We start from the raw sequence: 23,381 nt of genomic DNA on the forward strand, positions 1-23,381 counted from the left end.
TGTCCTTGGAATCTGTAAAATGGTGCTGAACAAAATATACCACCCTTACCAGGTACAAAGTTAGTCATCCTCATGGCAGAAATTACAGCTGTGGTCACTCCAAAATAGAATATGCACCTAGCAACAAGAGGGCACAACATCAGAATTTTTATTCACTTTAAAAGCATTATGACAGTCTTATATATACTCCATGTATTTTCTCCTTCTGCCAGACAGCAAACTCCCCCCCTCCAAAAAAACAACAACAACAACAACAACAGACATTCCAGTAAGTGAGTGACTGTCAGTGACAAGAGATAATGTATGTCATATGTGCCATCTCTGATGCTCTTGAAATTCTTGGTGTATGCCAACTTGTTCAGTCTTATCCGAGAAAGAGTCAGACAACGTTTTATGGGCAAGTATTCAGTGTCACCTGGATGGAGACCACTTTCATGTCTGTCTCGTGAATTTAAACATAGAGTTTTCCTGTGTTGATACTGGGGCAGGGGCTGACAAAGGAAGAGGGAGAAATGCCGAAAATGAAATTACTGTAAGGAGAGACTCTGGGGAAATAAAAGTATGTTTAATTACTCATGATGACAGAAAGAAAACATAACTAGATTCCATTCTGTAAAAAAAAACCAAAATGAACACAATGAATTCTCAGAGGATGATCATTAACTTCATTAAAGGTGGAGTAAGCAGTATTGGAGAAGGACTGCTTTCAACAGCAAAACAAGTACAACCCTCTCTTTAGTTCTCCTCCAGAAGCTCCACACCCCAAATGAATCAATGCTTATTGATAGCAGCATCATTATGGTGGGATCCTGAGCATCTTACATGGTGTTGAGGTGCATGCTCTTTGTTTTGCTTCAAAGATGAAGCAAAACAAACCTCATGAAACTTCATAAAACAAATGACGTGCTCACAATCACAGCACCATAACACAGTGGAGTAATAGCTAAATATATAGTCAGTAAGAAAGGAGGATGTGTACCTGCAGTTAGACTAACAAGGAGTGCAATGTGATTTGGGACTATGTTTTGTAGTACGCATCCAAGCAAATAAGTGCACAATTTGAGAAAGATGTGTGTTTTTAGGTGTCCATGGCTATAAAACCTTTTCAACTTTGTAGTGATGATGTCACAACACACCAATTAAAAGTTAAAGCTAAAAGGTTGTAGAACTTGGACTATTTAAGTTATAGGTTTTTCAGCTGTGTTACCTCACACTCTCCAAGGTGCATTCAAGTGCACTGCCACTGTAGGAAAAACATTTACCTCTTGAAAATAAAAACACAGGCTTGTTCATGCTGTTTCAAAGCTCCATCTTATGACAACATGATACAGAGCAAGATGGAAAATATCTGGCTACTGTTGCTGCAGACAGCTAACATCACATCAGTGGCACCACATCTTAGCAAACTAGAAATTTAACGATACTCAACATGAGTCTGACAGCAGTAGCCTACCTGCTGGTTGTTGCTAGATGGAGTACATGATCTGCAGGAAGTGACGTAGAGCCTCACCAAAAATCGTCAAGAATTCCCGACTGGTTAAGTTTAGTAAAACTGACATGTAGGGTGACATCAGGTAAATTGGGCCATCAGGTAAAATGAGCCAGTTAAGGTTTGAGCCTCCTAGCTTTTTAAGTTTTAACAGGCAATGGCTGTAAATGATTTCAAATTGTTGCTACAACTGTACTTGAAAAAAAACAATAGATTTGAGTGGTCTCTGGTTGCTGTTTTGGGTGGGACAATGCTTTATATCCAGCCTGCTGAGGAGAAGTGTGCGAAAAGTGGCCTGGCAAACAAATTTCACTTGAAACTGATAAGGTTGATAACTCCGTAAAAAAACAGATCTACAATAAAAAATGTGATTTATAATACACATTGTGATTCCCCCCATTGGATAGAATGCAAAATTCTTGCTAAGCTTACTTATTTTTAATTTAAATCCATTTTTTGTGGATGGCTCAATTTACCTTAATGCATCATGGTAAATTGAGCCATGCATTTCAGCTAAAATGGGCCACATACAAAACACAGTCTTACACTGAAGTTACACAGAAATTGAAGGTGCAAAACATGTTCAAAGTTAGATATATATCCAAGGTTGGTCAGTGCCACTCATGGTGCCATTAGCACTGTGGGGGGGGAAATGGCATCTATAATACCACACACACACATACACACACACACAGTAAAAGAGCCTATAACATGGTCAGTTAACAAAGAGCATAGCAACAACATGATCATGTCATTTTAAAATGCATTTTAAGATTAAAAAATGTCTTCAACCTCTTATGTTTTCACTGTTAATGTTAAGTTTAGTGTTGTAGTTTAGTAGTAGTGTCAATTAATTATTAAAATTTAAATGATTTCTGCTAAAATTACTGTGTTGTTCTCTCTTGGCCCAATTTAACTGAACGGCTGGCCTATTTTACCTGAACCTTCATCGTACCTCGAGAGGGAATATCCCGATACTTTAACTCTCATAATTCCAAAATAATTATACTTTTAAATTTTTTTTTCACACAGAAACATTTAAGAGACCTATATCGATTTTTAAAAATATCAATGGATTTCATGCGTAGCGTTTTTGATGGTCTTATTAATCGTTTACCAAAAAGTGGCCCATTTTACCTGACTTCACCCTAGTACAGGTGTAAAATAGGGGGGAAAGAAGAAAAAGTAAGTGAAGCCATTGGTTAAAGCAGAAGTAAGTGGTCCGGTCGTTTTCGCTAATGCTGCGTTCCAGGCAGGCTTTTGAAATCGTAAATTACAGCTTCAAGTCACAACTTACGACTTTGTAGCGTTTCAGGCAACCCACTCGTGTTTTTCCGACCTGTTTTACCGGTGAAAGTCACTATAACGGCCACTCGTAACTTCCGACCGGTGAACTCGTACCAGATCGAACTGGTACCACTTCACGGTCGGAAAAATACGAGTTTCCTTGAACGCACCATAACAGTCCTCGTCCCTACGTCGCCACATTCACAGCGTCCCTTGGCTGCACACACAGCCCTGCATGCCGTTCTCTCTCCTCATTGGATAAAAACTGTAGGATACGATAAATGTTTTCTCCTCGGCTCAGAGCAGAGCAGAGGGACTGAGAGACCCGTGTTTCAGACCAAACACTCTATGTAAGTGATTGCTGTTGGAAGATATAACTATTTAAGACTTATATTAATACAAATATATCACTTACTTCTGATTTAAGTTTAGGCACAGATAAGTAATGTTTGCATGTTGTCTATGATGTTACTTCCTGCAGATCATGTACTCCATCTGCAACAACCCTACCTCTGCTATCTAATTAACCAGTTCGCTATCACAAACAGCAAACACAAACAACACTGACCTCCTGGCAACACCAATGTTACCCATCTGAAGAGGAATACATTTTTTTTTTAATTGGTCATAGATACACAATTTATGGTTATCATCACAATGCAATATTTTCATACAAAATGAGTAAAGTACAGTTGGCAACATTTTTTGTGGTTAGACTCAAGGATCAACTGATTTTTTTTTCAACAAATTTTCTTTTGTCAAGGTCTTAGTGTTGTCAAAAAACAAAAACTCTTGAAAACATATCAGGGGAATCCATTCAAATTTGGCACAAATGTCCTTCAAGGATGAACAGGTTAGATTTTGGCACTCAAACGTTAAAGGTCAAGATCATCTCGCAAAATACAACTTTGGCCTTGTGAATGTGATATCTCCTTTTGATAGTTCCTTCTGAATGAACTCAAGGAAATTGTATTTTCACAAACATATTTAGCCACACTTTAAGACTCCTCATAGCAATTATAACACATTTCACACAAATTGTTAATATTTTTTACGACAGTAGTAGAGGCATACAACCACACAGCAGTAATTCTAGTACTAAGTGTTGTTAAAAATGTTTATTAGTCTTTAGATTCCTTTCTCGCTAACAAGCCAACATGGAGAGAAAATGAAAATTAATAACATGTTAAATAATATAATGTTACCAGCTGTTACGCAGAGGAAAATCTTTATTGTCTGTATCAGCAGGGTATGTTATTTTGTTTACTTCATATAATGTACTTTCCAAGCACTGGATTGGAATGAACAAATAAATGAAAATGAAATGAATTAATGTCTTTGTTGATCTTACAATCCACCACCAAAACCAAGTCCAGCTAGGACTTGGATCAATTATCTGAATGTTTCACGTTTCAAAAATTGTAATTGCATGATTAAGAACTCATGTAACCCATGATTAGACACTATCTAATCAGTAGCCTGCTGCATTCACCATTAACCTAGTGCAGGGGTTCTCAACTAGTCTCACTCTGGGACCCACATTTTCCCATGGTCATTAAGTCGCGACCCACTTTTATAGAATTCAAACCAAGATTATTATTTTTTAAGCCTTTAAAAACTCATTTTGCTCTTTATTGAGCAAAGTGCATTTCAGAGCACATGAATGAAACTGAGGAGGACCATGACAACTGCATGTATGGAAGTGAATAAAACAATATCAAACTTTACAAAATGGAGACCAACAAATGATATATTTGAATTCTAATGCATCTCTGCATTCAGATATTCAAAAAAGTGAATAAATATCAAATTGCACAAAATAAAGACCCACAAAACAAAACAAGGTATTTTCACTGCATTCAGGCCACATTAATAAGAAACTGATATCTTTGCATTCAGAGCAAATAATAAGAAACTGAGGAGGACCATTACAACTGCATGTGTTCATGTGACGCATGCCTTTCAATATAAGTTATTTTTCAAAATAAAAGACATGTCCAACATCAGATGTGCATTAGATATTATTTACTTTTTTGACCAGCTGTCCGCGACCCATCCAGAACGGGTCCGCGACCCACTTTTGGGTCCCGACCCACCAGTTGAGAACCACTGACCTAGTGTACCATTATGAAAGTTCAACCTGCGAGTCTAATGACCTTCCGTGATTAGGCAGTCTCTCTTTCTAGCACAGAATGATTGCTTCTGGTTGATAAGATAACCCACCAATCAGCTGGAGCATCCAGTGCATTTGTGAGTGTTGTTTTTCTACCCACTCTCATTACTGCTGCTCTCCTGACGGAAAGAACAGAGCTTGCTTTGTCACCAAAAAGTATGATTGCTGTCTGTCACAGTGTATTTTCTCTTGCTACCACTAGAGGAGGCCAAAGTTGTAAACTTAATGGTGGCTTCAGGCTTGGGGTTCATGTTAACAGTTTTCTCTTTATTTCTGCCATGTTTTCATCTGTTTCCCTCTAAGGGAAAACTATCCCAAGTAGCCTAGAAAATGGAATATGTGGAAAGTTATTTATAATTAGTGAATGCTTGCAGCTTTCATCAAACACACATTTCTGAACAGAGTGCAGTTGTCTTTGTTTGCTAATTAGCATTTCTGTCTGCTGCGCCTGCTAACACTGAATCTATAGTGTCACATTTTCGCCCTACTCTCCCTGGTGGCTCATTCTCATCGTTACATAATAAAGCTTTATTGGGAAAAAATAAATTCCTATTATTTACTAAAGGCTTGAATAGTCATAAGCAATCAGAATCCCTTGACTGCACCATAAATTGAGTTAAAGAAAGTATTTTTACATTGAGAAAATGTAATGAATTCATGAATTCAAGGTTGCGTTACATGAAATGACAAAAAATCTTTTAGTCAGATAAGCTAAGAGCAGGTCGTTGTCATTTTTTATTTGTTTGTGTTTTCTTGCATTTCTTAAGACATCCAAGTCTAAAAAAAACAAGAGGAAGAAAAGTAAATACTGAAGTAGTTACCAGAAAAGACAGAATTATGTCGATAGAGTGGTAGGAGTACCAGGGCAGTTTGTAGGACTCTGTTCTGAGGTGAGCTGCACCTTTGTGTCTCATGACAAACTCTATCCAGAAGAGGGCGGAGTCCAGTGGCTGCATTGGCTGATCTCTGTGCAGCCTGGAGAGTCTCTGCATGTTCATCCTGTAGGAGGGCTCATTGAGGACTTCCTCTATGGCATTGAGGAGGGTGTTGTCTTTGTCCACAGTAGCTAATGTAAGAATCTTAGCTGCTCCTTTTTCCTTTAGTCGGAGCAGGTTGTCATACTGGTCAAAAAAAACAGGCAGACCCACAACTGGGACTCCATGATAAATAGCTTCTTGGACTCCATTTGTTCCCCCATGAGCCACAAATAGTTTAATCTTGGGATGTCCAAGGAGGTCATTCTGTGGCATCCAGTCCACTATCATAGTGTTGTTGCCCACAGTGGCTGGTCTGTCACCTTTATGCCTCCAGATGACTTTCTGAGGTAATTTAGCAAAAGCTGCAGCAATCTCATTGGTCAAGTCAGGAGGAAGTTCATTCACGAACGTCCCCAGAGACATAATGATGAATCCATGTTCTCCAGAACTCTGCACAAACTCCTCCAGGTGTTCAGGAAGTGGTTCAGAAGGTTTACATTGAAACCCTCCAATGTAGACAACATTAGGCATGAAGGGCCGAGGGAACTCAAACACAAAGTCCACTCTCATCAGCCACAGGTCTGCTCCTCGTAATAAGTCACTGTATCTGACCTCTGGGCCAAAGAACTCATCACAAACAGCTTGATACTGAGGGCTAATTAGAAATGCATCCTGAGCTTGCCAAATTACATAAAATAATAGATTTGTGAGTCTCTGTATGAAACTCATTTTGTCTGACAACCCTGAGCCAGTCATTGGGATATACGATAAAGGAGAAGGTGCAATGGCCAAATGTCCCTCTCCACTAGTGATCCACCTCACATTATAGACCAGAGGTAGCTTAAGAGCGTGAGATAACAATATACCTGCACCCCATGCTGGGTCAGTAAGGACTAGGTCATATTTTCTCTCCTTTAAACTATCCATCAACGCTTTGTCTTTAAACATGACAGTAGCCATTTTGCACATTATTCTATGAATGTCAAACATTGCAGTGAACATCTCGACCTGCAAACTCACAAAGTTCACAGCAGAGCCCCCTCCCCTTTCTATTTCAATTATCCTTTTCAGGATCGGTTTGATAAAGTTATGATTAAAAGCCTCACTGACAGGAACTGTGATTGTCTTGTAGTGTGGACAGTCATCCTTGATGTACCAGCTTTCATTGGTTCGTACCACATCAACGGAGTGTCCTCGAGAGTGGAGTGCTTTGATCATGATATCCATGTTGACCCAGTGGCTTCCCTCTAAAGGTACGATCAAAACCTTTCCCCCATGACACATTCTGAATGTAAAGAACACCAAGAATAAAAGGAGAATAAAGGTTTTTATCCTTCCACCTGGCGACATCTTTAACCTGAAAGAAGAACAGATATAAAATTTAATTTGGGGTGTCTCTGAATGACACCTGCCCTAACTGTCATAAAAGTATTTTTACTCTTTTTGCATTCAGGTTTCCCTCTGAGAAAGGAGAATATAATTTCATGCAAGATCAAACTGTTACATACCTGTTTTATATGAGGCAGCCCCGAGCATGCATACGCTTATTCCTTAGACGTTGGTGTGAAACTAGGTACCAGAGAATGCATAAGTGCAAATTTCAGGAAAGCTCTCATAAGAAGATTATCATTAAGCTTTTCTTTGGGCCTTTCTTGAAGAACAACGTGACCTCTTTATTGAAGCTGTGGGCAGATTCATGTAACAGCTATTTGTTTTCCCTTGTGTGAATTTAGCCGTAGATATTTTTCTTTAACTGTTTGCGGCATGCACTCTGGAAGATACATTCATACAAAATCACCTAAAAGATGCAAATCCTTTGATCCTCTGGGACAAACCTAAGGTGATCTGGATAATATTGTATGTTATTAAAATAACAAGTTACATACTTGCAACAATTAGCCTGTCTTTGCCTTACATCATACTACAGTAAAGGTGTAAAATGAATCCGGCTTACCGTATGTAACTGTTGCAGTGCAATAAGCTGAAGACAGAAGTATTTGCCTTTTAATCCAGAGAGGCCTCAACAACAGTAGCACCTAACATGTAGACAAATAATGTGGTCTGTCCAGGTGTTTTCTGCTCATACCTCACACCTTTTAAGAACATCCCATGATCTAAATGTACTTAAAAACAGTATAGTATATACTGTACATATAGTGTACCTTGATGTAAATGTAATACGTTTAAAAAATTTGTAAACTTAATATCATGTTTGATAAGTCCCTAAGAGCAGTACAACTTTCAAGTATCATGTCACTCTTACTGTAAGTCTAAAATAAATCTAACATTTGCAGTAATGAGGGTTCATATGTCAACAGTAATTCTATACCTAATACAATCTGATGAGTGTAAGTGATCTATCTTTACAATATTATTAATGAGCAGACCTTTGTAGCTATTTGAAGTCAAGTCAGTTGCTCTGCAGTTACATGCTAGTGGTGCCTGTGTTTCTTTTTCAACTGTAATGGTTTAATATGGCCATGGAGAGGCAGTGCAGGGTCAACCACAGGCTGAGAGCTGCTAAGCTGCAGAACACAAGAGTCATCCTGGTTCTTAGAGATATGGAAAAGTGACCCTAAGGTCCTTTAATACATGTCTCCAAATTTACATAATCTGAGGCATCTGCATGCAACATCAATCAAACAACAAGACAGATGTTGAGGAGTTATAATAGCTATTTTTCAGTTGTGATGGAGCTAGGTCATTGTGCTTAATCTCAGTATCCGTATGTTAAAAACATTAGAGTTAGACCCAGTAAATGAATACTATGATGTGTCATTCTGGATAATGCAGGATGTTTTCTCAGGCTGAAGGGTGCAGGGGCTGCCTGGAAAATTCAAGTCCCGGCATGAGAGATCCCTCTGTTTCCTCTCTCTCGCACACATCTTCTCTTATCTGTCATGTTTCGGTTGCTGATCTGGGGGCCTGCCTTGTAATTGGCTTTCCAGGGATCCATAAATTACTGAAATGAATTGAATTAAATTAATCACTCTATTCTGTAACTTGCATGAACATAAAAGCCATTAGTAAAACAGTAATCCTATATGATACCGTGAGGACATGCTCGTGCTGTTTTTCTACTAGGCCCAATGATACACTTGCACTCTATGATCCCAGTGTATACTCGATGAAATTAATGTACTAGAATTTATTGACAGGAGAAATACAGAGAAAATTGTACTTGACATGGATTATTTCATTTCTGAGGTTTCTTATATGTAGTACACCAATTTTCATTCATGTTTAAATCAAATCAAATACAGAATTCAGAATTTTTGAGATAAAATAATAGTAATAATTAAAAATAAAAAACATGCTTCTGTGAGAAGCTCAGGTCTTAAATCTGCAGCTTGAGCTCTGCCACAGCAGTGGTTTACAGAGGGACTGTGGAGAGCAGGCCCATTTCTCATTGCTAATCTTCACTCGCTCAGTGAACTGTTAATGTGCTTTAACTCAATTTCCATAATGTCCTTAGAGGAGACTTCCAACATGGTTAGGGACAATGATGTTGGCCCATTTGTAAATAACTGGGATGAAGAGAAGAGCAGAGCCAAGGATGGACACCAGGAGGAAGGCCCACAGAAACATTCGATCCAGAACCTGTGCTACAAACTTCCAGTCTTGTACCACCTGTGCCAGAAAAGACACACGTGTTACTCTCTCGACAAGAAATTTCTAAGTATTTAGTGACAAACTGTGTAGGATCAAAAATGATTGTTTATAACAAATTAAAGAAAGATAAACAGGAAAATTCCAACAAACTCACCTCTCTGACCTCATTTTCTTTAACCACATGCATGGTTATGTAGCGAATAGAATCCAAAGCTGCTTGTAGGTGGCGTCTTGTGTAGAGAAGCGGGGTGAGTTCAGGTGCTGAGTCCTTCATCATACCCAGTCCTAGTCCTCCTCCCGTCCTGGCAACTCCAGCTGTGGCATAACGATCCACGTGGCTGCGCATGCACAGCAGCTTAGGCAGTCGATGCAGGAAAATCTTCCTCACCCAAGGCGCCATGCCATGGTGTGTAGAAGAGGACCGATGGTGGATGTTGATGGCAAAGACTGTGATGATGATGGAAAGTGTGACAAAGATCATGGTGAAGACTAGGTACTCCCCAATGAGAGGGATAGCCTTTGAGGAGGACGGGATAATCTCCTCGATGACCAGGAGGAAAACAGTGAGCGACACCAGCACCGAGGTGCAGAGAGAGATCTTCTCACCACCGTTGGAGGGCAGGTAGAAAACAAGGATGGTGAGGAAGGACAGGCCAATGCAAGGGATGATGAGAAAGAGGGTGTAGAAAAGAGGCAACCTGCGAATGATGAAGGAGTAGGTGATGGTGGGGTAGGAAGAGCTTCCATCTTTCCTCAGACCACGGCTGCCTGTGGCCTTTACTATCTCCCATTCACCATTGTCAAAATAGTCCTGCTTGTCCACGTGGAAGTCCTCCAGAATGATGTCCACCTGTTAAATAATGAGGACAATGTCATGTCAATCACTGGACACAACTGAGCTTAATAGACTATACACACCTTGGAGGAGAGACTCACCTGGGAGCCATCATATGTCCAGGAACCAAACTTCATGGAGCAGTTCTGGAGATCAAATGGGAAGAAGGTGACATCGATGGTGCAGGCTGACTTGTAATTGGCTGGTGGTGTCCATGATATAGTTCCATCAAACCTAACAACAGCTTTGGTGACAGTTCCTTCAAAACGCCCGTCTGAACTGTTGAAAGAAACAACATTTATCGTTGTTTTAAGAACTTCTATTTCATGTCAGGCTGTATTTTACATTCAAAGCTATAGTTTGGGTTCTAGAATACACTTTTTTGGTACTCCTGCCACACTGAATCCATAGGCACTACACCAACTATGTCCTCTCACAATTTCTACGTAATTTTGATTATTAGATAGTCTCTTGAAATTCTTTGATACAGTGTTGCATGCATAGCATATCATTATGGCCATGACAACATACTGAATTTGGAAAATATGAAATGTATGTAAAATGCACATACTTATCATACAGTACAACATCAGGAAGCCAGAGCCTATCAGAGGGGACTCGGACAGTTGTGATGCCCAAATAGTCATCAGGGTCCCATCTGAGCTTCATGTCAGTCCACTCCTATACACAGGAAAATAAAATTATGAAGATTCAACAAAATAAATATCTATACATAGTGACTTTAAAGATAAGCTTGTCCTTTTGTTAGATATACTACTTACTTGCTGTCCTGAGCAACCTTTGTGTGAACAAGCAGTCAGCTGACTTAGCTTCTCACAAACACCAGAGAAACAGCTTGTCTGGGTCTATAATAAAATCTGTCTTCCAGTACTTTTAATAGCAAATCTATCATATTCTTGGACATGTCATACTTGTGATAGAATAATGTTGAAGATGAGACAGTTTGTGAAAAAGAAAAAAATTAAAAGGAAAAGGAGATGAAAGAGATATTCCTTTCATTTTGCCAAAGGCATCTGTGTCCTCTGCCCTTCCATTAACCTGAACGGCCTGGTCTTTGGGGATAATTCATAAGATGCATGACAGACAGGACACCCAAGACCATGAATAAGGCTGACAGGAGCCTGGGTGGGGAGGAAATGACTTGTGGAGGCAGGTGCGTGGGCACAGTACGAAAAGGACTCATATAGATGAGGACTGTCAGTGAAATGCCACCAGATCAGATTAAAGAGGGCCGAGGTGAAAGTGACTGGTTGTCTCAAAATGCCATGTAAGCCAGAGGCTGTTAGAGTATTTCCATAGCCCTAACCACTCACTTATAATGTTAGCTAAATGTTTAGATGATGGCCAAATGCAATGCTGCCGCAGCTGGTAGCGTTAGATGCGATGTTTCACTTACCTGTTTCATCCACACATTGGTTGTCATCAGCTGGTTTTTCTCATCCTAGAATGGCAAAACAACAATCTGAGTTTGAAAAGAAAATGGCAGCACAATATTTTAAATATTATTCAGTCTTTCAGCCCTGTTAACACCTCAGTGACACACATCCATAAACAATATTAAGAATATGCTTTTTTATCCTCACCACATCAACTAGCTGGGAGATGGCCAGTCCAAACTTGACACAGATGGTCTGGTTTTGATATACCACTGGACGAACCCATTTCTGGTAGTTTCCAAAGAGGTATTTGAATAGCTTGTCCTCTGCTTTTGCATAAGATGAGAGCTTTGGGACCCCTGAAAGGTTGGAAAGGACAAGACAGTTAAAGAGGAAAATTACAACATGTAGCTGATAAAACAGTACCTCTGATTTATTCACCAATTCCAACTACACTGTCGATAATGACTCAATTTCTAACTCTGTTTCCAACATTGCCCTCAAACAGCACATCAGTCACCTTTCTGACCTTACCACCATGTGTCAAGTTTCTGCAGATATGACCTCTGTGGTACTGTATAGGTTTGATTTCAAGGAGAGACATCAGATCTTTGACTGAAACACGTGTGAATATACAGTGCAGTGAAACTTAGGAAGTATTTTCGGCCACAAAGCCATAATTTTACAAAAGGAAAATTATCAAATGAAGCAGTCATGACATTTGACTGTACATAGCATTGAAGAGGCTTGGACCACTTCCTATACACTGATACACTGTGACTCATGTGTACCAGTGTTTGTTATCAAACTCATCTCAACTTTCTTTGTTTTTTTATTATTATTTATTTTATTAAAACATAACTGCTTGCCAGTGGTTTTTTGAGATGATAAATAAGCAAACAGGACAGGCCCAAACATGACTTGGACTTTGAACTGATGGTGGTGAAAGAATCTGTTATACAACATTTGTGTACTCAAGTAACATTGAACACTTACTAGGATTCACAGTTCACATTGACAGAGAAAAGACAGTACGCCCAGAAAAACTAGATGGTGCCAACTCACATCGGCCTTATGTGACTATTTCTTTCTAACCAAACATGAGCCTATGTATTTAAAAAAATATAAACAAAATACATTTATTTCTGTCCTCACATGTACATGTACAAAGTATTTACTGAGTAGGTGACAAAGTTTGTGTAGTGCATATATAGTGTAACTACCTAAACTCCAGTCAAACTGCAGCTTTGTTTTGCTGAAACTGATATCCACTACAGTGTAAAAATTATTGATTGCATTACACGCAATTTCTCTCATCCTGCTCCTTAAATCATTCACCAACGCAGTTATAAACTCAATTTATGAATGGAGATTGTGGCTTGAAAACTACTTCGAGACTGACCACAAATGTATGGTGTCACCCTTTCAGTGTGTGCAGATCAATACAGACAAGGCTGCAACACCCTCAATCAATGACCCTGTAATCAGCAAATTCATCATCTCTTCAGCTTCTCCCCCACTTACACCAGCGTCCCGCTTGGCTGAGCGGCAAGCTGCAGTGACTGCTGAATTCCATATTAATCTGTTTCAGAGTATGATGGGTAATCATAGAGGCAGAATAAACCACTGAGTTAATATACAGTATGTGCACCAAGAAAAGGAAATGCTCATTTGTAATAGCTGGGAAAATCATGCTGAGTAAAGTTTCATGTTTCGTGTTAACGAATTCCTGCATTTTCAAGGAGACCTGGGTCAATGCTTGCAGCTGTCTGCCTGGTGCAGTGGGCAGCATGTCAAAAAGCTTATCAGTAATAGATAATTAAAAAAAAAACATGGGATAATATAGAATTAGTACCTTTTTATGTATACTACCATAAAAGCAATGAAAATTACACTAATCTAAAGTAAATAGGATACATTGCCGTAACAAGCCAAATATGCAAAACCTATGACATACTGCATATTTATGACATACTGTAGATACATGTATACACTGTACACAGTGTTATGGCTACAGTGGACATAAGCTAGTTGATACAATTTATCCCTGTATTTATATATATCCATGTATCATATACCCTACCTTTCTCCTCTTATTCTACCCTGCTGAGTTGGCTGCAGCAGCTCATCCCCTTTTATATTCATAATATGCACACCTGCCTGCCTCATGCTGCATTCATCTCATAGCAGGATTTTTGTAATTACCTGGTGTTTGCTTTGTGGACAGCATTCACATCAAGATCAAAAGTTTTTTTTTTAATATATGTATCCCAGTTTTCCTGATTTTCTTCATTACTTAGTTTGAATTATGTAAACAGGCAAAGTCAAAGGAAATGTGGATGAGGTCCAACACTTCACCCTGTAAATGTTTGTCATTAAGTTATACAGTTTTAGGAAAAATCATATATGTTAAGTTGACACATTAGCTTTTAGAATTGTTTTGCTTGTTCAATTGACAGTTGACCCACTTTCTATAAAAGCCTTTTAAAGGCTATCACTCTCACATTGATATTTTTTGTTTCACTAACTTGATATCATCACTCTTTACAAACCATCTGGCAATTTCTACATTTCTACACCCACTCCTTGGCTTCTTGGTTACAAATCCACTAGAGTCCAACTCATCTCCAACTATACCATCTGTCGCCACCATGATAATTTTAAGAGGCATTCCCAGTCCTTGGGAAACTTACGCAGTGAGTGACACAGGTGGCAACAGCACAGCAACGGCAACAGCAGCAGCAGTGCGAGAGAGGTGGCTGCTCCTCCTGCTCTCAGCATCATATCAGAGGTGGCACTGGATGCACAGTGCTGGTCCCTCAGGCATCACAGAGCTGGAAAATGAATATTAAAAACAGTGGTTATTAAAAACAGGAGAGGGAGCTGAGCTAGTAGAGTGAGGCTTTAACAATGCCATGGGTTAAGGGTGCAAATCCCATGGCAGCCACCCCTGCTCCCAAACCATAGTCAGTCACAGTTATGGATTTCAGTACATAGGCTTTGTTAAGTAAGCAAGCAAGAAACGAAAACAGATTCTAAACAACAAAATGCCTCAATCACACACCTTTGATATACAGAACAGTATCCTGCACAAGCATGCACTGTACCCTCACTTTGCTTATCTCTCCAAGGTAATAAGCACATTTGACATTGTAATGCATGCAAATGCTGTATACGTACCTGCACTGAGTCTCTCCCATTAATACGCAGTCCAGAGCGGTGATGATGGTGGGTACCCAGACAACAGCGACAGAGCTGCTCTAGCGCTCCTCCATTCCATGCAGGGTCTTTCTCTCGCCTCATACAGCTGCTCCTCTCCCTGCTGTCTCCAATTGTGCACAGAAAACACATCCTCCTCCTCCTTTTTCAGAGAGCCCGCCCCATTTTCCCCAACCACCACCTCCACCCCCCTTCCCCCTCTCCAAGCATTCTTGTATTCACTCATCACAGACAGGGTTAGTTGCCTCCTCTCCATGTATCTCCACAGCATCATCAGGAAACGACAAGGGCAGCTCTGCCACTGCTATTTCCAGTTTATTACCTGGTGTCCACATCTGCCTGTGATGCTGTGTTTTTTTGTTCCTCTTATTCCTTGCACTCTCTCAGTATGTGAATGTGACTGCTTCCATGGCGACAGCATATTGAGATGGTGTGGGCTATGGGATGGGGGGCGGGGGTTGAGGGTAGGGGGAATCAATATCCAGCTTCGAAGGATCAAGTTGTACAGCTGCATTATCTAATTTTTTTTTCATTTGAATTTGATTTGAATATGATTTTTGAAAATCTGACCTTGACATTTCTATTAAATTCATTCAAAAAATTCTCTAAGGAATGAGAGATTGTACGAGTTAATTAGATCCAGAGGAAAACATGAATTCTGCTTCAACATAAATTCATTTTACAGTATTAAAATAATGTTCAGTTATACGGCTACCATATATTGTATCCAATTTGGTGTGAGCAAATACAAAGAAAGCTAAATCTGTATTCACAGTTTGTTACATTAAGGGTTCAGGAAAAAGAGAAAGTATCAAATGATAAGTAAAATCTGAGCCAAATTGTATATCCAAAACCGATTAAACAAACAGGAGGTTTGAAACTTGAATTTAAAAGCTAAACAGAAATTGAAAACGCGGAAAATATCACATATTTATTTGTTTGTTTGTTTGACAGGGGCAGTGTACAGCTCTCCGCTGTACCAGAGTTAGCTACAAGCTCATTTTCATCTGTAGTCCCTGGGCACATCACATCAATGGTCATATGAAAAAGACCAAAATAATAAAAGCAATTTACAAGCACATATCCACAACAATTACATAAAAACCAAACTGTAAGAGGTAGGTAAAATAAAATGTCAGGACAAAGCTCACACTTATCTTTGCACTGAAATGCCTTGAACAAAGTCTCATCTCATTATTGGTTTTATTTTTTCAGGTGGTAAAATATTGTTATTTGACTTTCATTTGACTTTGGATCACTATCTCAGAGGCATATTGATACCTGTAAATACTAAACAAGATATTCTTCACCACAGTTGAGAATATTGTCCTGCCACCAACACTGGTACACTGGAAATTATAGTTATCAAATCAGTTCAGTGGATCAAAACCTGCACAAACTGAGTTTAAACTACATTTCACGTGCACTGAGTAGTGGGATTCTTTATTTACTGACTTCTTTGGGACCCTGTGTTCAGTCTTTTAAGGTCAGGGTTGTGGTTCAGTAAACCAACATGTTGTATTTGAGAATGACTGAATTAATGAGAGCCTTTGATTGTTTCTGTTAAGCACACTGAAATTCATCTTCGGCTTACAAATGAATGATTAACACATTACATCCCTGTGCCACTGTGTTGTTGCATTGATCTTATCAACCGACAACTTTATCAATGACCTTTGATCTTCCTTATCGACTTGGCTTGCACGTGGATCCTGCTTTTACTTCCAGCAGCCCAGAACTGAACTACAAAGTATCCTGATCAGCTCCTCCCCTTTGGGTTGGACAAACATCTGGTGGCCAGACTTGTCAGAACAAGGACAGATGCTATACAAAGCACAACGATTGGACGGAAAAACACAGTAGGCAACAGTAAGAAAGTTTGCTTATATCTACGTTTGAGTTGTACTAGTGTACTTGAACAAAGTAATGATAATCATTTGATCAGACATACTGTAGTGTTGACTTAGAGCTAGCAAGCTCTGACAAACTGAGCTGGTTGAAAACCAGGAGGACTTAGGATGGCAGTATGAAAATGGAAAATAATTGAAGTTAGAAATAACAATTATGATGAGCCTTGCACAACTTTTAACTGCACTGTTTGAACTGATTACAGTTCATTTTTACAGTGAAGACATGCTGGTCACTGTGGTTAACTGTACCTAGTTCTCATTTCAGATGAGGCTGATCTACTGCTGCAGTGCTTTGCTGCTCCTCTGCCTCATTCCCAGAGCCTGTCAGGCTGGGAACATCTTGGTCTTTCCCGTTGAAGGCAGCCACTGGATAAACATGGATATTTTGCTTCAAGCTCTGCACTCAAAAGGACACAATATAACAATTCTGCGCTCCAGCAAAAGCTGGTATATCAAGGATGACAAATCTTATTACAACACCATCACAGTCCAAGTTGAGAAGAGCTTAGATCAGGAGTTCATCACAAAAATCATATCTGAGAGCATTGCATTTGAAAGAGGGGCTCTTCCATTGATTAATTTTCTCCACTTGACTGTAGGAATGATGGGCACATTTATTGACGTTCATGAAGCTGTGAGTGAAACTATAACAGCAATTCTTGATGACCGAGAATTGATAAGAAACCTGAATAACAGCAAGTTTGACTTGGTGCTCGCTGACCCTTGCTGGGGAGGTGGGGTCATTTTGGCCAAATATCTGAACCTTCCTTTGGTTTATAATGTTCGCTGGCTGATACCGCAAGAAGGTCATCTTGCTATTGCTCCTTCACCTCTATCCTATATTCCGATAACAGGAACGGGCAATACTGATAAGATGAGCTTTTTTCAAAGAGTTCAAAACGTTGTTTTGCATCTGATAACCCTAATGCAGAACCACCACGTGGTTAAACACACATATCAGAAAATATGTGACAAATTCCTTGGGCCCAATAATGACTTTAACCACTTAATCCTCAATGCAGATATTTGGCTAATGAGAGTGGACTTTGTGTTTGAGTTTCCTCGGCCCACCATGCCTAATGTTGTCTACATTGGAGGGTTCCAGTGTAAACCTGCAAAACCTCTGCCTCAACACCTGGAGGAGTTTGTGCAGAGTTCTGGAGAACATGGAGTCATCCTCATGTCTCTGGGGACTTTTGTCAATGAACTTCCTGCTGACATGACCAATAAGATCGCTGCAGCTTTTGCTAAATTACCTCAGAAGGTCATCTGGAGGTATAAAGGTGACAGACCAACCACTGTGGGCAACAACACTATGATAGTGGACTGGATGCCACAGAATGACCTCCTTGGACATCCCAAGATTAAACTATTTGTGGCTCATGGAGGAACAAATGGAGTCCAAGAAGCTATTTATCATGGAGTCCCAGTCGTGGGTCTTCCTTTGTTTTTTGACCAGTATGACAACCTGCTGCGACTGAAGGAGAGAGGAGGGGGTAAAATTCTAACCCTTAAAACAGTTGACAAAGACAACAACTTCCTCGATGCCATAGAGGAGGTTTTGAATGAGCCCTCCTACAGGATGAACATGCAGAGACTCTCCAGGCTGCACAGAGATCAGCCAATGCAGCCACTGGACTCTGCCCTATTCTGGATAGAGTTTGTCATAAGACACAAAGGTGCAGCTCACCTCAGAACAGAGTCATATAAACTGCCCTGGTACTCCTACCACTCTGTAGATGTATTTTTGTTCCTGGCTGGAGCTGTGCTACTCGTGTTTTTAACTCTTTTCATCTTTATGATGTGTTTATACAATGCAGTGTGTAAATCTAAAGTGAAACGTGACTGATTGTCAAGGGATATACAGCATTGTACATTTTATTTTTAAAGAATAGATACTGTAGATGCATGTTGCAATGGTTTTTACAATATCAAGATGAATATAAGATTGTTTTCTAAAGGCAACATTTTGTACGCTGTTACCTTTTCATCATCAAACAAATACTATAAATACATGAATGGAAGTCAAATATTTGATTGAATGTTGATGTTGTTGGTTGTCTGTTTTTGTTGTGGGCATGTAATATTTCTACACATCCAACCACTAGGTGGAGCATTCTGCTTTGAAATAAATAACTGTGACAAAAGGCCGATATGATCAGCTTTGGGTGTTGCTTCTTTGTGTGGGTGTATGGGCCAGTCCCAAAGCACTCCCAAACCAACTTGAACTATACAGAGTATCACTCCATACCAAGTTACACTTGCAGCAGTGGAGGACAATTTTTTGTGTGTGTGGTGTGTAAGTTCCTCACCCCATTCACTGAGCCTGGACCATGAATCATAAACCTGGGATAGATGAAAAGCAACTTTATTTATATAGAATATTTGAAATTCAAGGTGTTTTTTTTTCCCCCTAAGTGCTTAACGTAAACACAGAAAAGGCATCAGGATCAAATGTTACAAAATAAATAAATAAATATGGCAATCTATATACTGTATAAATATTCAAATAGGAGTTAAAATTAGTTAAAAAATAAAGTTAGTTAAAATAAAATAGCCTACTTGAATAAAAGATACAATAATTGTAGGATAAAGAAAGTAATGAATTGAATTCACAGACATAACTGCTTTTGTTTTTCTTTTTTTTCTTTTCTTTACACACGCACGCACACGCACGCACACACACACACACACATCCTTGAGAATTTTAATTAGTTCGTTTAAGCACGGTGTGAGCGTTTGATCTAAAATACTTGACAAAGTCTGCAGCGAGTTTTCGACTGTGCAGACTGTCGAAGACTCGCTGTCTAAGTGCTGAACAATACACTCGCATTCGTAGTCAATTAGTTTTGGGACGGCCCATATGACGAAGCTGCGCGTGGACGCGGAAACGTAGGGGGGAGTTGATAGGGGCTGTTTGGGGTTGGACCTGTGTGTGTTTGTGTGTGGTGTGGGGGTCGCTGAATGTGTGTGTGCCATGTTGTGTTCCACCAGTTGATTTCATATTTGGATTGTGGATTGCCCTGTGGAACATTTGAAAAGGAACAATAAGTGGTGAGCTTTATCTCTAATTCTCACTGTAGCAGCTTCCTGTTACTTTTCTGAACAATAGTAGGCTACATAGTGACTGTAATCTGCCATGGCATGTTTGACTTGCTACAGCATGACTCATTTGCATGTAAATGTTTACATTTGCCTCCTTGGTGTGCATGCAGCTTGTTCACAGCCTGACTTTCATTACAGATTCAAAGTGCAAGACAAGTCACCTCATGTCAACTCAAGTGTTTTGAGTCTTCCATCCTTCATGCACCCAACCAAAGAGTCTGTTCAGTGAGTTCCATTCTTATAACATTGTTAATGTTTTAGACAAGTTCAGTTTAAGTAGAAAGTGTGATGTAAGTTTGAGCATGGACATGCTTTTTCTGTAGATGGCTTCAGAGCTTTGAGTCGCTGCAGTCAACTTCCCTAAAATTGAAGTGCTCAGTGCTGTACATTCAGCAGAACTGTTATCAGTCATCAAGTAAGTTTAAAAAAAAGACATAAGGAAATGGTTTTCTAACCGCACATTCACACACACATGACACTTCATGTGTCATTGACGTGTTTCCCTTTGAAATGAAAATGTGCGCAGATCTAAGGTCATTCCAAAGACATAAAACTACACCACACAGCAGCATTCCCACATCCTACATTACTCTTTTCCTTTTCCTGTTGGTAACACAGCAGTTCTGGCTCATTGCACTTTTAGGACTTGGTACCTTGGTAAAGAGACAAGCTTCTCATGTAACTGTCATGAGGGTGGGACAAAAGAAACAAGGAAGTGTGTCAGGGTTGCACAACTTAGACCTCAAATCTTCACTGACTTTATTTTTAGTGGGTCCAGAGTTTGTTAACACAAGTTTCAGAATAGTTTTCAGTGTGACTTACTTTGCTACTTTCTTCTTGGTTGTGCACCAAGGGTAAGTTATCCTTGTTGACATTTGTTTCTAGCTTTTGACAGCTGCTGTTTTCGTGGATGAAGATGTTATTGACTCATGTCCATTGTTGAAGGATTAGACATGCGATCAGAAAGAAAATCTATGCATGAGAGTTATTATACATGCATCAATCGTGCATTTCTTAGAGTGAAGCTCATGGTTATTTCCTTCACACAGACTAAACGCCATGGTAATGAATACAAGCCTGCTCAGGGAGATTAGGGTTTAACTCAGAACGCACCCAGTGCTCTTGGCACTGAACTGCACTCTTACTTCCTGAGGCTCCATGTGTTATGTCCACGTGAGGGGAGTTTTTTTTTTTACCATGCAGAGACATATTAAAAATGAATATCATTCCTAGTGTAGATATGGACATGCTTGTCTTTGTTGCACACACAATTTCTGGATTAGTTTAATAACAGCTACCTGTTTTTTGTGCTGTTGTTTTCCTATTTACATTCCAGACCTGCTCCTTTTGAGAAGATATGAAGATGATTTTATCTCTGGCTCGCATCATCTCTCTTTTGGCTGTCGTTATTCCAGCTGCCAGAGGTGGGAAAGTTCTGGTGTTTCCACATGATGGCAGCCACTGGGTAAACATGAAGGTACTCGTTGAGGAGCTGCATTCCAGGGGTCATGCTGTGACAGTTATCCGGGCTGCAGACAGCTGGTACGTCAGCAAAACTTCTCCACATTACAATACAGTCACGGTCAATATTGCTGGAGGTGGAGATGAGGATTTTTATCGTGCCTTCATCTCGGAAACTATTCAAATCAAACGAAGCAAAGGGTCCATGTGGGCCCTTTTCGCTGCAGCCAGGGAGTTAAAGGACAGGTTCTTTGAATTACACAAAAGAGTGTGTGAAATGGTTGTGTACATGCTTGAAAATAAAGAGTTAATGAGGTCCTTCCAAGATGCCAAGTATGATATGGTTTTGACAGACCCAGCTAATGGAGGAGGGGTCATTCTGGCTCACTACCTCGGATTGCCATTAGTGTTTAATGCTCGGTGGACTGTGCATGGTGAGGCCCATTTTGCAATTGCACCCTCTCCACTTTCCTACATCCCGTTTCCGCCTTCAGAATTAACAGATCAAATGACTTTCTTTGAGAGGCTCAAAAACATATATTTTTACACCACGAAGATGCATCTGTACAAACAGATATCTGGACCACATTATTCTATGTTGTCCAACCGCTACATTGGTCCAGATGTTGACTACTTCTCCCTATTTCAAGCAGCAGACTTGTGGCTGATGAGAGTGGACTTTGTGTTTGAGTTTCCTCGGCCTACCATGCCCAATGTCATCTATATGGGAGGGTTCCAGTGTAAACCTGCAAAACCTCTGCCTCAACATCTGGAAGAGTTTGTGCAGAGTTCTGGAGAACATGGAGTCATCATCATGTCTTTGGGGACTTTGATTGGAGAGCTTCCCCATGACTTAGCCAATGAGATTGCTGCAGCTTTTGCTAAATTACCTCAGAAAGTCATCTGGAGGTATAAAGGTGACAGACCAGCCACTGCGGGCAACAACACTTTACTAGTGGACTGGATGCCACAGAATGACCTCCTAGGACATCCCAATGTTAAACTGTTTGTAAGTCACGGAGGAACAAATGGAATCTATGAAGCTATATATCATGGAGTTCCTATGGTAGGCATTCCTTTTGTGTTTGATCAAGTTGACAACCTCTCTAGACTCAGAGCAAAAGGAGTTGCAAAGGTTATGGATATTTCTGCACTGGATATGAAAACATTTCAGACTGCCATAGAGGAGGTCCTGAATCATCCCTCCTTCAGGATGAACATGCAGAGACTCTCCAGGCTGCATCGAGATCAACCAATGAAGCCGCTCGACCGCGCCCTCTTCTGGATGGAGTTTGTCATGAGACACAAAGGCGCAGCTCACCTGAGAACAGAGTCCTACAAACTGCCCTGGTACTCCTACCACTCTGTCGATGTTGTATTATTTTTGCTAACAGTTGCACTGGTTATTTTTTTGTTTTTTGTTGGGTTAGTATGGGTGTGCTTCAGATTGTGTTTGAGAAGAAAACTTAAATCTGACTAATGATGAAGGGTTCATTGTGTAATTTCCCTGGTTGATGTATTACAACCAGTTTAGCTAGAATCTTGTTGAATATTAAGGATACATGTCTGACCTTTGCACTATACTGCTACAGAACTGACTGCTGGAACCTTCTAGAGAAAATGTGCCAAAGATTAAACACTGTTGCCAGTATTGACTGCTCTTTTACTGAATGAAGTCTGTCAGTAATCAGACATCATATGCATCATATGCATACATTTAAGCTTTAATTTTGGCCCTATCCAAAATAAAAGTCTGGAAACACAGGTGTTGCACGGTCGGTATACTAACTTGATGACATTAGATAAGATACAAATGTTAATTCTATTAAAAGCAAAGACCACGAGTTTTCAGTATAATATTGAAACATTCTTGACTTAAGAAAAATCATGTACATTTCTAGGTTTATTATAGTCCC

At 39.8% G+C, this 23,381-nt stretch overlaps 1 protein-coding gene and 3 pseudogenes across 4 annotated transcripts; 2 read left to right on the forward strand and 2 right to left on the reverse strand.

Moving 5' to 3' along the window:
* Window positions 1-5,677: 5,677 nt before the first annotated feature.
* Window positions 5,678-7,582, reverse strand: LOC146989877 (UDP-glucuronosyltransferase 2C1 pseudogene; annotated as a pseudogene). Its single transcript, XR_015034604.1, has 2 exons — window positions 7,435-7,582; window positions 5,678-7,283 (listed from the first exon to the last, which is right to left on the reverse strand). The product of XR_015034604.1 is annotated as a UDP-glucuronosyltransferase 2C1 pseudogene (transcript).
* A 905-nt stretch (window positions 7,583-8,487) lies between these two features.
* Window positions 8,488-15,106, reverse strand: chrna5 (cholinergic receptor, nicotinic, alpha 5). The gene is made up of 8 exons (XM_085765170.1): window positions 14,951-15,106; window positions 14,464-14,604; window positions 11,978-12,129; window positions 11,791-11,835; window positions 10,945-11,054; window positions 10,475-10,652; window positions 9,693-10,388; window positions 8,488-9,556 (listed from the first exon to the last, which is right to left on the reverse strand). Exons 2-8 carry the CDS (start codon window positions 14,552-14,554, stop codon window positions 9,398-9,400), a joined length of 1,431 nt encoding a protein of 476 aa, XP_085621296.1. The 5' UTR covers window positions 14,555-14,604; window positions 14,951-15,106; the 3' UTR covers window positions 8,488-9,397.
* A 2,026-nt stretch (window positions 15,107-17,132) lies between these two features.
* On the forward strand, window positions 17,133-19,052 carry LOC146989879 (UDP-glucuronosyltransferase 2C1 pseudogene; annotated as a pseudogene). The gene has a single exon (XR_015034605.1). The product of XR_015034605.1 is annotated as a UDP-glucuronosyltransferase 2C1 pseudogene (transcript).
* Window positions 19,053-19,820: 768 nt separating this feature from the next.
* Window positions 19,821-23,120, forward strand: LOC146989880 (UDP-glucuronosyltransferase 2A2 pseudogene; annotated as a pseudogene). Its single transcript, XR_015034607.1, has 3 exons — window positions 19,821-19,953; window positions 20,143-20,229; window positions 21,341-23,120. The product of XR_015034607.1 is annotated as a UDP-glucuronosyltransferase 2A2 pseudogene (transcript).
* Window positions 23,121-23,381: the final 261 nt, after the last annotated feature.

Source organism: Trachurus japonicus, chromosome 3, assembly GCF_045865225.1.
Source record: "Trachurus japonicus isolate A0001 chromosome 3, Traja_1.0".
In the NCBI taxonomy this organism is placed as follows: domain Eukaryota; kingdom Metazoa; phylum Chordata; class Actinopteri; order Carangiformes; family Carangidae; genus Trachurus; species Trachurus japonicus.